General features: G+C 37.4%; 1 protein-coding gene across 1 annotated transcript in view; it reads right to left on the bottom strand.

Annotated features, from left to right (window-relative positions):
- Nucleotides 1-16,711, bottom strand: part of UNC13C (unc-13 homolog C) — a 631,335-nt gene that overhangs the window by 341,986 nt on the left and 272,638 nt on the right. The window contains exons 9-10 of the mRNA XM_087859197.1: nt 6,401-6,479; nt 4,154-4,225 (exon numbers count right to left, since the gene is read on the bottom strand). Coding sequence (XP_087715323.1) covers nt 4,154-4,225; nt 6,401-6,479 — 151 coding nt within the window. The remainder of the gene's footprint in view (nt 1-4,153; nt 4,226-6,400; nt 6,480-16,711) is intronic.

Genomic DNA, 16,711 nt, shown 5'->3' with positions numbered 1-16,711 from the left:
TTGAAGGTAGTCAAATAACCACCCTCAAAAAATTACAAGATGGTTTTAGAGGCAAGTTTGCCCATCTTTCAAGGCGTAGCAACAACTTTTTTACACAAACTATTCCAGATAAGTAATAAAAGGACAGCTTCCCACCTTACTTTACAAAGCTAGTTTATTAATGCCAAAAGTGCTCAAAGACACAGTAAACCATAGGCCATCGATGCAAAAATCTTATATAATTAGCAAATATGTAAGAAAATCAAAGCCAAGAGAGTTTCAGTAACTTGCCCAAGTTCCCATAACTAGTCAATAGTGGAGCTGGACCTATATTTATCTCAAGCCAAAGACGGTGCTCTTGAAGGATGATAGAAGCAGGACCAAGAAAAACACTTGTAAACCAGAGAACAATTTTTAAATGTGTGATTAGATGGATTCCCCTGTCAGCACACACTGGACTCTGACCCTCAGCTGCCAAGGTGGCAGGGAGGCACAGGGCTCAGCACCTGCTCTGGATACCTCATTGCAACTCCCTGCCCCATGGCCCTGACTGCCACCTGCTCTGCCTGGCGAGACACTTTTAATTCTCACAAACTGTGAGGTATTATTACTTTCATCTTACAGATGAGATGAACGAGTCTCAGGGAGGCAAAAAATATTGAAAAGAAAGGAGTTCTCAAAGGTAGGAAGACGTAGAGCTGAAATTCAAATTCAGGACTCTATCACTTCAACTCTCAGTTACATAGTTTGGCATCGTTCCTGTTCCTGAGGAGGAGTCCAGACTACCTGCATATTGTGAGCCTGCAGCTTCCTGACTGAACCCCAGGCACCAGCAGGTGTTCTGACCTGCTTCCTGCTCCCAGGTCACCTTTCTAGGATTATGCTAGGAATAGGGCCCAGGTCTGATCTAATGATTCCCATCCATAGTTCCTGTAAGTCCCTTTCATCGGGTCTGACTTTGATCTTGTTATTGGAAGGAGGACCTCTACTCTCCTTGACAAACCAAACTTGACTGAGAATTGACACTTCCTGGAAGCAAGCCATTAGACCGGCGCCCTCGCCATAGTGAGATATGAATTAACTAGATAGAATAATCAGGGTTCTAAAATCCCTTTCAGGCTTGGGGATTTACATTTCTCACTCTATTTGAGCTTCCCATAACCCTCATCTGACACTGTCAGCTTAAATACTCCCACATTAAAAGTTTCATTATGACCTGTAACAATACGGCATGCAACACACAGTATTTCAGCTCGCCTCTCCCTATATTATAAGCCTCATGATGGCAGGGATTTATAGCAGTTGTTCAAGGTCTCATTTGCAGAATCTGAAACAATGCCTGACACATATTGGACGCTCAGTTGATATCTGACTCACTGAACAGTTTTACTTGGATTGCCGCCCCTCCCCACGTTGGGGCTACACCTAGGGAGCTATCACTCTATGACAATCAGCACAAAGCTCTGTGGTGTAGTGTCAGGCAGACTACTGTTGTGATAGGTGGATACTAGACTGTTACCCCTTCTTGAGTTATTAGGCCAGGTAGAAATGTCCAGAAATTAGGGTCCTTAAGAGCTTTTTAGATTGAGATTTCCAATCAGCCCCACTAGCTCCCTGTGGGTGAGGTGGAATTGGTAGTGGGGCACCTGGCGTGCTTCAGCCACTGCTCACAGAGTGTCATTGGAGGTGGTGCCAGCTAGCCCACTGTCACCTTACGTCAGACTCTAGAGCCCGTCCCTGCTGTGGAAGAGCTGACGGAACTTTTTGCCATACATCGTTTTAATTAAAACAGATGTGCTACCATTTGATATTTTCCACATGGCCAAGTCATTTCCCTTCATGTTAAAACAGATATTTCATGCTTTCACGTTGAGGGTGCCTAGGAAGACTTCTAGCACGGAAAAGTGGAAATTATTTGCTTCAGCATTGACGTTAGTTGCCCATGTAATGACTTAATGTGACAGCTTGTCAAGAGTGACATTTAATATGCCTGTCGTGTAGAAGTCATCTTCCATTTACTTTTTAAGCCATGGGCCCCAGGGAAATGGGCTTTATGAATTTTAGAGGAAGCTGATGGACTCCATTCATCCACCCAACACCCACACAGAAAAGTTTTCTACATAGGTCTTCTGAAACTAAAGAAACACAATGCATTTTTAAGTGGATGAAAAGTAGATCAATAACTAATTTAACCGTAAAGTGAGGGTATGCTTCCTGTTCAGGGCCTTAGAAAATGGAGTAGCATTCTTCTTATTTCTGTCTCTTTTCTATTAACTTTTCATAGGAATGAGTATTTATGGTTCAGATGAAATACTGTATTCAAAAAAAATTTTTTTTTAAAAGGAATAGTATAGGGGCTTAATGCTAAAAACCCTCAACCTTGATTACTCCCTTAAAAGCAAAAGACTAGATACTTCAAGATTCAGCAAGCATTATGGAACTTTCTCATACACCAGAGGATGTTTAATTTCTCTTGTATCCAAACTATACTCAAATAGTACATGGCATCGTAAAGCTAATAGATAAGAATAAGACACTTGGGAAAGCAGCCACATTTTTTTAATTCTTGGGTACAACAGAAATGTTTTAACTTGCTGTAGCACCCAGATCTTCAAATGGACATATATTGTATCACTGATGTGCATGGGGGGAGGGAGAGATTTGCGACAGAAACCTAGGAAAGGTTGGCTTTTGGGTGGAAGATGACAAAGACAGGAAGAAGAAAATATGAAATATACATATAAATAATGGTGTTAAATGCCAAGTGTATAGAAATTTGAAACAAGTATTAGGCAAATTTTTATTCTACAGGAATGACAAAGTCACTAAAATTGGGAGAGGTAGAATATATGAGCTCTATTAAGGGAGAACACATAAATTGTCTCTAGTAAAAGCCCAGTAGACTGTCTGGGCAGGAAGGAGTTACCAGGGCACAACATCCACTGTACAAGAGAATCGCCTGATAGTTTTAAAAACAAAAAAACAGGGGCGCCTGGGTGGCGCAGTCGTTAAGCCTCTGCCTTCAGCTCAGGGCGTGACCCCAGCGTTATAGGATCGAGCCCCACATCAGGCTCCTCCGCTATGAGCCTGCTTCTTCCTCTCCCACTCCCCCTGCTTGTGTTCCCTCTCTCGCTGGCTGTCTCTATCTCTGTCAAATAAATAAATAAAATCTTTATAAATTAATTAATTAATTAAAAAAAACAAAAAACTCTTCAACCCAGACTACATCTGAAGCCACTTAAATCAGAATCACTGGGAGTGAGACCCAGGCATCTGCATGGTTTAGAGCTCCCACAAGTGATTCTAATGAGCCAAATTTAAGAATCCCTGACTTAGATATTTGCAGCCTACTTGTATTTTCTAATCATGTTGGTTCTTTGATTCAACAGGAATTTACAAAGTATCTACCTCATGCCAGACCGTGTACTAAGCAGTAGGGATCAAAGTATTTAACAAGAACAACAAACAAGATACAGTGCTACCCTAAGGATTTCAACCTCTAAAGAAAAGGTTTATGCAAAATAATAAAATTAATTGCTTACAAAAATAATAAAACCAGCAGCTTGCATTTATTTATTTATTTACTATACTCTAAGCTATGCCAAGTGTTAAACACATTTCCCCTCCCTTCATAATTTGTCTTATTACCTCACTATACAGATGAGAGAAATCAGACTCAGAGAAGTTAGATAATTTGCCAGGTAGAACAATGCTAGTTTAGCACTAGAGACGGGACTCACCCCGAGCAACCTCCACTCACGCCATACTACACTATGGAAGTCGAAGTCGTGATTAAAGTCTAGAAGAGCCCAGAGAAGGGAACTAAAAATTGAGTCAGAAGAGGAGGAAGATGTTTGGGACAGCCTCATAAAGAGGCAAAACTTGAACCATATGAAAATGTAGTGGGATTTTTTTCAGAGGGAGAGTACAGATAAAATGTGTGAGTATGGAATAGCATCTGTAAAGACGGATCGGCACATGCGAATTGGATCAGCAGAGGACCATCTGTATGATAGTGAAGCTGAGGGCCTGAGGAAATTTGTTTAGGGTCAGACTTTCCCCATGTTCCCAGTTATTTCTGGAATTTTGGAACCAACATTACAATGGAGTGTCTTGATCAGAATCACTCTTCCCTGGACTCTGATCAATACATAGTAATGGACTCTGCACCTACCAGTTCCTCATTGTTGAGTGACGTCCTGATCACCATAGCCAGGGACAGTCCAGATTTCCGGGCAGCCAGAGTCTAAAATAAACAGAATTAGGAGTTATTGGCACATGAGGCAGCTGCCATGAACATGCCACTCAGCAGCCCGTGAAAACGGAGGAATACAGACTATCATTGCTCATGTTTTAGTCAATAGGGACTTGCCATCTTCAGTAGTCGGTGAGCGCGTCCAGAATGTGGAATCACGGAACATCAAAGCTGAAAAAGTCCCCTTCTAGCATCGAACCCACCCCTACAGTTTGCAGATGACAACACTGACCACCAGCAAGGCAGGGTGATCAGTCCTAGGTTTCCAGGCTGGCAAGAGGCTTCTATAACTTTGCTTCTCCCCAATGTGATCATGGTCACGTTCCTTCATCAAACATGGCCACTGGTACAGAGCCAGCTGATCTGTGCGATGGCCGTGAAGCACAATTAAGGTTAGATGATCCTTGAATTGTTCACAGTTCCCCCGAGGATTCTTGCATATCTAACCAAGATATTTTTTCTAAGTGTTCATTTTATCAACTGAAAACCATATACCCAGATTGGTTTTCTTAACACAATGCTGATAACTTATGTGATTTTAATTACCAGTCAAGTCCCTTTAGCTTCCCCACAATAAAACAGAACCATTATATTGCTTCTACCTGAAACATGTGTGATATAATGCACTCAGCAGTGCTGGCGAGAACTTTGGCAATCAGAAGTTTTACATGGGAATGTTCAAAGGAAGTCATAATGGAATTATGTACCCGGTCTTAAATGTATCTCCTTGGAGCTAAAAGCCATAAACTCAGAGGGCTTACCTCCAAGGACTTACCCAAGATGATCTTCCAATTCTGACAGCTATTATACTTAAAATTATGTCTGTATGCTATTTTAGTCTGTATTGGCACCTGGCATATATATAATTTGGTATATCTTTCAGAACTGAACTATATGCTAAATTCTTGGAGAACCCAAATTTCTTATTCCTTGTCTCTTTTTATTTCCCCATCTTGCCCTCTTTTATCCTAAGAAAAAGTGTAGTGTATGTTGAGAAGTATGGAAAATATTAAATTGAAAATCACTTACCATGGCCTGAAGATTCCAAGTGTCAGAGGAAACAAAGCATAAATAATTAGAAATAAGAAAGGTGTGAAAAGAGTATAATGATGTTAAAATAAACCTAACACTTTACAATAATGTCCACTCTATAATGGCAGAAATATGAGCCGTACAGACACGTCATGCTTTTCAGTATAAGATCTTCCCAATCAAGATTTTATCTTTCCTAATTTAAAGCCAAAGTGATGGTTTTTGGTTGATGGTTTTCATAGAAAAAACTAAAAATTGCTGATACGAGAAATTGTGTACATTGTTGCGAAAAGGGAAATTCTTATTTCTCTCGGATAAAACATTTTTATGTCATAAACTACTAAGAATATCCTTCCAGAAAAAAATGTGAAGACAATTTAGATAATAGAAAACATGCTGGTAGGCTATTTGCTTTTAGAATCTAATGCAGACCATCCTCAATTCTTTGCATCTTTAGGTGGTCCCCAGCATATTTTGTTATAGGAGAGTCTGAGTTATTGAAAGTTATGTTCAGGCTTCAAAATGGTTTTAGTAACTTGGGAGCCATAGATTTCCATAGATAGTGGAATAACTTATTAATGTGACTAGATCTTAATAAAGAATTGGTTAGTATTATCTGCTGCTTTTTTAAGTAGAAAAATTCACTGGGTTAAGGTGAGGAAGTTCAAATCAAGACTCAAAGCGTGCATTACACTTGTGGTCATTTGCAACATTGTACCTATCAAAGCCCAGTTGCAGCAGCTCATTTGGCATGCTGTGTGACTTTCTGCTCAATTATAGTGCCATTTTAACTCAGTTTGTCATTTCAACCAATATAAAAAGCTGTCAAGGGGCGCCTGTCTGGCTCCATCGGTAGAGCATGCAACTCTTGATCTTGGGGTCATAAGTTCAAACCCCACACTGGGGGAGGGAGGAGGAAGGAAAGTTTAAAAAAAAAAAAAAGCTGTCAAAAGGTTAGAGTTATTTCATTCTCCTAAAAGATTTTAAAGAAATGATAAATGCAATACTTGGTAATCCAGCGTCTTATATATTTTATTCTATGAAATACAGGCAAGGCACTTAATGAGAAGGCCAAAATGACAGCTAATGAAGAAAACAGGGACACACGCAAAGAATGAAAGAGGAGTGACTTACCACATCTCGTACAATAGGCAAAGTTTTTTTCCTGCGGAGATCTGGCATACTGTCAATGCCATAAAGTCCTCGCCCAGCCCTGAAAGGAGAAACAGGAATGATTTCAATGGGAACTGGACTTCCTTTAAAAAAAAAAAAAAAAAAAAAAAAAAAAAAAAAAATCCCCCGTTCACGGTAAAAAGTCTGTGAAAAAGATTAAATGTGTACCATGCTTTTCAACTGATTCACAAAATAGGAAGGATCCAAGCCTCTTAGACTTCACCCAGGGAGAAGGAGAAAGACTCTAGCTACCAAAGTGATCACTTGTATTCTTGGGTAGTTCTATACAATGAAATTTTAAAATATGCCTGGCTTGGTTTGACACATAGTTTTTCTGTCAATATCACAGAGAAGATTTAAAAAAAAATTGTTAGATATATGAAACTTTGTATCTCCAGGAAGAAATATGACCAACCCATGGATGGTGTAAGTTGTAAGTTTGGTCCACAATGGTAGAATAGTTACTTGTACTTGTAAAAGTATCATTCTTTTTGGATGTGGTGTATTTTCATAGATTAAACCGAAAGTGGTATCTCAAAGAGTCATAGCTGCATGTAAAATATTTGTGATAACCCTTATACCAGAATTTTCACTTACCTGAATTTATCCCACAGAAAAATGCCAACAAGATATTAAATTAATTTGTTGTACAAGGATATTCACTATGACATTTCTTTTTGTAAAAGCAATAAAATCTGGGTAATCTAAATATTTATTGAATGAATTATATTATCCAATGGGAAGAACATAATAATTTAAAGTGTATGTGTATAAATGAAAAATATTCACAGTATGTTGACGGAAAAAAACAAGTCTGCATATTAGTAAGTTTAATACCATGTGCGTGTGTTTATAGATGCACAGAAAATATCTAGAAAGATATTCATTAAATTGATAACCAGAGTTACCTTTGTGAAGTGATACCAGGCAGAAGAAAAAGGGAAGATTTTCATTATGTTATAAATCCGGTGACAATGTTTTTCTACTGAGTATTGCCATTTTTGCAATTTAAAATAATCTTTATACTCATCTGAGTATAATACACTGAACTTGATTTTTGTTGCATCTAAGCTAGTCATTTTATACAACCAAAAAGGTGCTCAAGTCACTGATGACAGCTTCTCCTATGCTCACTTGACCTACAAAACTCCTGCTTAACTCTAGCTTAGAGTCAACTTTTTTCACCAGGAACACACAATTAAAAGGCCGGGGTATTAGGTAGGCACCTCTGTTACTGGAACAGGCCACAACAGCTGAGAATATGTTATCAGCATCTCACAGTCCAGTTTTTCTCTGACACAGAGATGGCCCCTTTGCTCCTGCTGCTGAGCTTAATAAAGGGAAAGTTTTGCCTTATTGGATTTTTCTTAGTAGCCATGGTCTTAACTCTAATACTTCTAGTTGTATCAATCACTAGCTTGATGATCTTGACTAATTCACTAAATTATCATACAGCTCATGTGAAATAATAAAAGCAAAAAATAAGGACAGAATGTTGATAAATAGTAATGTTATAACTTGTATGTTTGAAAGTGAAGATCAAATCCAGTAATAAATGTGAAATATTAAAACCACTGCACATGAGTAAGAAGGATGTTGATGTTGAACAAATTACACTTAAGTTCATGAATTAAAACAAAAATTTATCTTTAGATCATAGAACACAAGAAAAGGATAACTGGGGCAGAAATCAAGACAGATGAGAGAAGGAAGAGCAAAAGGAGAAACAGCAGGAGGGAAGATCGCATGGATGGCAGTATGTGTGGGGCAGATGACACTTGAGATCCTGTCCACCACTGACTCTACAAGAGTTCATACAGTTTCCATCGTTGCCCAAAATAATGTCAACTGACACTCTCTAGGCCAATGGCTGTGGTAGTCACAATGACAGTCAAAAATCAAGATTGAGATCACAAAAAACAATCATTAGCAGTATGCTCTTATGAACTACAAGAAATGGCAACATCAAGTAGGGGAAAAGGGCAATGAACTCTTTTCAATACCCATCTTCAGAAAGTGAAGCAACTACTCCAGCAGTGTAACTTCTTGCTTCCCTCCTATTCTCTTTCCATATACTTCCCCTCTCCCTACCAATTCATGCTTGACTCTGCCACATCCCAAACATTACATTCATGGGAAAAGGGCTATCGAAGTGGGTTTCTAGAAGGATCTTTTGAGCTTCATTTGCTCTAAGGCTCTGATTCCAAGTGGTTTCTATTTTCTACCCTTTGTGAAGAGAATAATGACATAAAGTGTAATTAATAAATGTCTTTCCAAAACACTACGTGGCAATCATACTAACTAGTCACCTTTGAGTGTTTTGAAATGTCTGACTGCTAATTAATGTGACTTTAATAACTATGTAAATAGAAATACATTCAGTTGTGATAATGGTTGAGAAAGTGATTTATAAACTACAAAATGTAATATATAGATGGGTTATGTGTTTTCTTTCTCTAATGATTTGTTTTCCTTCTCACAGAACTTAATTCAAATTCCTAAGAGCACCTACAATTTTGAGCAACCTTATATACTCACAAATTCAGGAATCAGTCACACACACATATTTTCTTGGGTCTTACACTTTACTCCTTTGCTTGACTCATTAGAACAGAGATAGCCAAGGACTCAGGCCAAACCTGAGCATTATAGAATAATGAGCCCATGAGAAGACATGGATCCAAAATTTATCTCTGTCCCGAGTCCGTCACTAATTTCATCAAACCCGTATTTCATAATTCGTAAAAAAGCAATGCAATAAAAATATTCTTTTAATCTTCCAGACAACCTTAAAAATGCTCAAAATCATGTGTTTCCTTACAGCTTTACCTTTTCATTATTACTATAAGACGTTTGTATAAACATATACTTACATTTGCTTATTCATCAATAGTAAAACTTTTATTGCAAATCTGAGTCTTAGAAAAGGTTTCCCTAACGGCCTTACCTCAAGAGTGGAGAAGTGCTTGGTAAATACTATAAAGGTCTATACAAATGTAAAACATTTTTATAATATTTATTGAAAGTGTTCCTAACCAAGAGACATCCGGGAGAGATTAAATTAAAAAAATGGTGAAGACCAGAAGTATCAATAGATAAATAAATAATTGACTTTCTAGGCAATAAGTCAAGTTCAAGGAGATCAGTTAAAATCTAGAAGAAACTAGCTAGGCTCAATGATGAAGAGCTCAGGGAGGGTCACCGAGACAGGCAACAGCAGACAAGAAACTCTGAGGGTGAGATCTGATTCTAGGGAAGAAGTGGTCTGATTTCAGGCCTTTTTGGTATAGCTGATTTGATAAAAAGCTGTTGCTCACCACTACCAGCAAACTAGGTAAAATAGTATTTATGCGGTACTTAGCAGGAGCCAGATGTTAAATGCTGACAATTACAGTCAACCTTCACATATATTCCTCATTTTAGTCTCAAAAATTCAATAAAGTAGAGGTACAATTATTCAAGGAGGAAATGGATGAATGAATATTTAGAATCATTCCCATAATTACTGTCTAAATCATAGATAGCAGCGCCTGGATTTGAACCCAAACTCTAGGGCTTATCATATCCTACTGCTTATATGATTGGATCATTACATATTTACAACAATAATATGAACTGAGAATTACAATCAATCCTATTTTACTTTTAATGAAACTAAAGCAATTTATCCAGGCCTAGAAGTTTATGGCAGGGCTTGATTTCCATCGAAAGAGTCTTACCTGAAACCCTATGTTCCTCATACATATATATACACACATGCACACATACATACATCTTTCCTTTTTTAGGAAGATAAAAAATGTCTATCCCAGTTGATCTAGAGTTGTTATCATTATTTGAAATGCTTTCACTGCATTCTAAGACAATGTTATCTTCATACCAGAAACCCTGTATCACTGTATAAAATAGTCCCAACCCTCCCCAAGCAGCCCCTCTTCAACTATTCAAGAGTTCTCCCTAGGAAATTCTCCCCTGGAAAAAGGAGTCTTTTAGACTATAGGCATTACAAATGGAATGAAAACATCAGATCTATGGAAATATCTGCAAAGTCAATCATCACATAAAATTGACAAAATGGGGGTGTCCCGGTTAAGCATTTGACTCTTGATCTCAGCTCAGGTCTTGATCTCAGGGCTGTGAGTTCAAGTCCCATGTTGGGGACTACGCATGGAGCTCCTATGCATGAAGCCTACTTAAAGTAAATAAATAAATAAACAATAAAAATAAAATTAAAAAAATGACAAAATGGATAAAATTTCATAAATTGTGATGTGTTCTTATTATTTGTTTTTTGTTACATGGTCCATATTTTCCATAGTTTTATTTCTTAGTTCTTTGCATAATTAAAAGGAGTTTATGGAGCTTAATAAAATTGGAGATAGGAAAGTATATTGCTGTATATTTTGACTCAGATTCAGTTAAGCATCTTGTTACAGAACAAACACAATACACATTATCTAAAGGATATATATTCTGTAATTGTTAAAGAATCTGATATCTAAGGTAGAAGAGGTAAAAGCTGATTTTAATATATATTAATAATTATCTTAACCCAAAATCGGTCTGATAGCATACTGAATATATATTGATTGGAAAAGAACTCTGGGAAGGCACCAAGAGTATCATGTAGAAACTACTAAACAGATTTTCCAAAGGTAGTCCTTTCTGACTATGGGATAAAGGTGTGCTGTTTCCACAAGTGGGCAGTGATGGTTAATTGGCAATATTCATAGACTACCTAATACCATTAGAAATCAGAAAATTAGTAGACTCTGTTTATACGCAAAGGAGTTGTTAAATTAATTGAAGACTATAAGCCTAAAAAAAACAGACCACAGTGCTGCTGTTTATTTCTGTGTTTCCAAGACAATTATTGAGCAGGGCTATGTACTTAATCTTTTTTAGCATTATAGCATACTAAGGCAGTGTAAAAGATTAATAATGAATCATTTTAAATCCCTCTCCTGTAATACAGCTGTCTTCTTTCAGACTTAAAAACAACTCTTTGTATTTATTTAGTTATTTAATGGTAAACATATAGTAATTTATTTTGTTTTTGCTTAATGTCACATATTTTACATATGTTTTAACAATTTTCCTGATGATCATTATAAACTTTAATTATTCACCTGTTCCTTATTAGGATATGTTATTCAGGATATTCTCATCTTTTTTCACCTTTTTATTTTTATTATTGTCAACACTGAATGAGTATTTGTGTCTGTGTAATTGGATGATTCACTCCTCACATCCAATTAATCACCAATTCTTAACTATTTTTTAATTCTATATTTCATCATGATTAACACACCATCTGTCATAAGATATAGCATTATATATTTATATGTTAGGGGGGAAATCAAATTAATGTCTGACACTGCTTTCTTAGCAAGCAGAATTTAAATTGTGCACTTATTCAAAGAGCCCTCTTAAACTGACTTCATCTATGGCATAGATTTTTCATATTATCAATCATATTTTTCTACACATGAAAATAAAAATATGAACAAAATAAACTGTTATTCCTAAGTTTCTCATTCAGAGTCCAGCTTTTTAGAATTGCTCTTCAACAAAGAATTGTCAATGTCTTGGTCTTTGTCCAAATTATGGTCTTTAAAGCCAAGAGCAATGGTAATGTAGCATTTTATAAAGTAGTGCCTCATTATTGTTTCTTTTATTCCAAGAAGTGGGCAGCTCTGCTGCAGATACTGATGTTGGTAGGCTCTCAACCTCACCAAAAGCTTCAAAGGAGATAAACAGGTCTATTCTTCCTCAAATCATTGAAATTTTTTCTCTGGACTAAAATGTTAAGAAAATGCAATTATCCTGCCCATACCATCAGCAATAACAAGAAAATTACAACACTTTCCTAGGACACTTTTAGCTAAGTTTATAAATGTACGGACAATGGAAGTCTTATAATTGCTGTTTGGTTACCAATGTTTTTTTAAGACACCATTGATTAGATGCATCTTGATATTTTATAATGTATAAAAATATATGCTGTAGAATTGATAAAATATAGTACTTTTGGCATCTACCTCCTGAACCCCCACACTGATAGTGCTCTATTCCAGGCCTTACTATTTTAGCTAAGCTCAGATTTTTTTTGCCAGTTTTTTTTTAATTTCCAACAGTTCTTTTCTAGAATACAAATCTAAAGATATCTTTTTCATATTCAACATCCCTTATTGCTTCCAAGATAGAAAGCAAATCCCTTTCCATCCCAGCAAGGTAAGACCGCCCCTCCAGTCTCATCTCCTCTGACTTCTCCCTCTACTTTCTTGTTCCAGCCATCCTGAACGCCTTTGTAAATCCCCAGGGACCTCACACTAATTCCCCGCTTGTCTATTCTCGCTCCACTATTTCCTCTACTGGTACTGGCCTCCTCACTGAGTGGCAGAGGCTCACACTTTGGCTGCTTCTGTAATTTGGCCACTGCAGATGATGCTGCTGTAAACACAGGGGTGAAGCAGAAAAACTTTAGAGAACTGTTCTAAGTCTTCCGTCCTACATTCTGTTGTTTAACATGGATTTCCCCCACTAGAATATAGGTTTCAAAAAATGACACATCTTACTCATCTCTAGCTCCCTAGAACCAACTCTGGCACGTAGCAGGGAAAAATAAAAGGTAGAAGTTCAGGTGAATAGGCCTTGACACCAGAGAGATTAGCCATTAAACAAACCATTGTCTTGACTTAAAAATCAAGATTCTTATCTTTGAACTAGCACCTAGAAAGAGCAAGACCAAAGCCTGAGGACCAGGGAGAAAGTCAATAACCTCACACTGAAGTGCATTAGCGGGCAAGGGCTTTGTAACCGGAAGAAGATAAGAGCCTTGTTACTAGACCAGTAAATATTGTTTAACCTTTATGAATCTGTTACGTCATATGGAAAATGGAATGACTGTAGCATTTTGGGGAGCATTTTGATAATATATTTAAGTAGGTTATACGTTATTGGTAGTAGTTAATTTATGATAGTCTTGTGTAGGCAGGGACGTTACTGAAGTTGATCAAATATACCCTGCCTCACTGCTGCCCTGGGGCTATTTATAGTCCTCCAAACTAAGGAATAGATTCATAACACAGTTCCTGGCAGACAGGAAATTGTAGGTAGCTATCTACTTGAAGAATTAAAGAAAAAGAAGGGCAGAAAGCCAAAGTTGTGACTATATTCCACACTGTACTCTGAGCTCTATTAACTTTCTCTTCGGACTCTGTTTCGGTCTAGACTTCTTTCCTCTGCTGATCCCGTCTTGTTTGGCACCTCAGCTCTGATGATGATGCATGTTGGTTGAGATTATTCCTTGTCTCAGGCTTATCTACAATCCTGGTCCCAGCTATTTAACTTCCTGTCAGACAAGGGTCTCACAGATGCCCCAACCAAGTTTGTTTTTTTCCCCCTGTTAATTCTAATCTTTGAAAAACACTGCTTTTATCTTCTCAATTTTCTAAGCCTTGTCTCGAAATGGAAATAAAACTCAAAGCATAAAGCTCCTCCTCAGTACTAGTCATTCCAGACTCCTCCATCTTCTCTTCTTTACCTCCTGGATTCTCTTAACTCTGGCCATAAAGTAGAATGTTTGTCTCTATTGGAAATCACATAGAGTCGTCTAAACTAGGCTTGATGGACTCTTGGGCGGAAACTCTGTTAAACAGCAACATGCTCTCTCTCCATAAACCACTGCGGCCATACTTCCTCTTGCCTTGGAGTGATGACTAATTCTTTGGTTGAGCAAGAGATGAAATAATTGGCTTGAGTTTACAGGACATGGTTGTGTGACAAATACATAAAATTCCGCACAGTGGGACAATACTATTAACATCCGAGAAGAGGAAAATGAGACTTAAACAGGGCACAGAATAGTCATATCTCCCATCTCTCGCTCTGGCATGTACTAATAAAACAGTGAACTGGCGTGTTGAATTGCCCATCATTTTTAAGCGCTTTTTCTTTCACTGGCTTGCTTTCCCTCTTTTGCTCTTTCTCTAATTCAGGCAGTAAATTTGTATACAAAGTGTTTCCACTGAAGTAGGCAAGAGGCATGTTTATTCTACTGAATGCCTGGAACACAGTGGGTATCAATAAATAGCTTTTAAATGTTCTTGAATATTTCCACAAACCTGTCAGCACTTTTAAGCCAAGACATCCATTTTAGGAACAATTATTTTCCTTGCAAATTTTTTTGGATGTCTCTTTTTGATTTCACTGTTTTTAATACTATCATCATTTGGCCAGTCACAGAGCTTTAAAATCCTAAAAAACAGCTGAACCAAGTTGTAAGACTCAAGCAACCTAAGAAATCACCTGTTCCCACATTCTTGTATTTTAGGGATATCAAAACTGAGCTGCAAAGAATGTAAATGCTTCTATGAGATACCCAGCTGACTGGCAGCAAGCCAGAAATACTCAGGGCTCCAGATCACCACTGCAATCCTTCCTTCTTTCCTTCTAATATCCAAGATGCATCAAGAATTATCCATTTTCTTTCTCTGTCTCTCTGTCTCCTGTCATCCTCACATCTTCTTCTCATTTGTACCGTCCCTTGTATTTGGATTGCCACAATTTGGTCATAAATTTCATTGTTGGGAGGGGAATTCTTCTCATGGACTTTGTAATGACTGGTCTCCCCATCTCCATTCTCTCCCATCTTCCATTCATCTTGAACAAAACTGCTGCTTCCACCTTCCTGTAGTCCATGCCCATGAAATTAACATGACCAAAGGATGTTGGAAGAAGACCAGTCTGGCAGTGCTGCTCATGATGGATTAGAGGAGGGATAAAGGAGACAGATGGTCTAAAAAGATTGTTGAAGTAACCCTAGGTTCTTTAATGGATTCCTTAATGAGGGTCTTGACTGAGGGGGTTTCACCGCTTTCCTTTTCAACCCCTTCATTTGGCTTTATGAACTCTGGTAGAATTCCCAATTCAAACAGGTATAATATTTTAAAGTGCAAATGGCCTCATTGTCAAGGAGAGCCTTTGTATTCCACTAAATTACTTTCTCCTTTCCTAGGCATTTGACCTCTTAACGCTCCATAATGCTCTTTAACACTTTAAGCAGGCTCTTTCTTTCAAACTCTTGTTCCTTTGAAACAAGGTTTCAGAAGTGCTGACTACCTCATTATTTATCTTTACATTATTTTTTTTAAGCTAATGCCATTTTTAACTGTTTAAAGAGATAAAGGGGATGTGAAAGATTTACTATCCTGGTGTGATATTCTGTACATCCAGTGATTAAAAATATTTTTTTTTTCAGAGAAAAAACAACCAAATGGTCCTAGGTTTTATTACAATGAGTTGCAGAAGTGAAAACGTAAAATGCAGCTGTTAAAATATTCCCATGAAGGTTTTCTCAATGTTAGGCTTGAGGGAACAATGTCAGGTGTTGGGGACTAACTTCTAACAACTCAATTACAGTATGTACATTCTAGGGCCCATTTCCTTAACAGATTGTTTATCAAGTGGACAATATAGCCTTTCCTGGAGCTTGCAATTCCCTGTATCAAAAACCTTTCTTCTTCCGTAACATTGTTGCAGCTAAATTAACCTCAGACATTATGACAGGCTACAGGACAGAACATAAAAAATTCAGCCCCAAACTTTCTCATAGTTCAGCACCCATTATTGTTGGAAAAAATTTCCATTTAATTAAAATTCATGCTACAAAGGGTCTCAATTTAGAGTGTTAGTTTTTAAATTCCTAAACCTGTGGCTCAAAGCTGTTGCAAATACGACACTGTATTAATGCTCCTTGTTTTGAAGCTAATTTTGTTAGTAATCTCTGTCTGGAAAATCTCTGCATCCATTTATACATAGTTTCTAAGCTAGTCAGTCATAAGTGAATGAAAGACCAGTTTCTTAATATGCTTTACTTAAATGCCCTTATATAGAATCAAATATCCAATAGCAAAGAAGCTACATTTATCAAAGCTGAAATCTTAGACTCCTTTTAATTATACTGTTCTGTAGACATAAGCTGCATAGTTAATCCCCTGAAATATTTCACAGTCCTTCTCCTACCACTAATGAAAATTAGTAGTCCCTGATGGCAGAGACTGTTATTTGGTGTTTGCCTCTCAAAGCCCAGGATCCCCTTCTTATTAGACAATGTTTTTTTGTGTGTGTGTCCTTTTTTTCACTATTTCCCTCTCCAATGCTAATAGAAACACAAAGCATGACTCAGACTTTAGCTGAGAATAAAGACACATTCAACCCAGGGGTCCAGCTTTGATAGGTAGTACCAAGAAACACCGTGAAACTCCCCTC

Source organism: Ursus americanus, chromosome 36 (genome assembly GCF_024610735.1).
Source record: "Ursus americanus isolate L20-20 chromosome 36, mUrsAme1.1.p, whole genome shotgun sequence".
Lineage (NCBI taxonomy): Eukaryota > Metazoa > Chordata > Mammalia > Carnivora > Ursidae > Ursus > Ursus americanus.
Note: the sequence above shows the minus strand (reverse complement) of the source record. Positions and strands in the feature narration are given on the sequence as shown.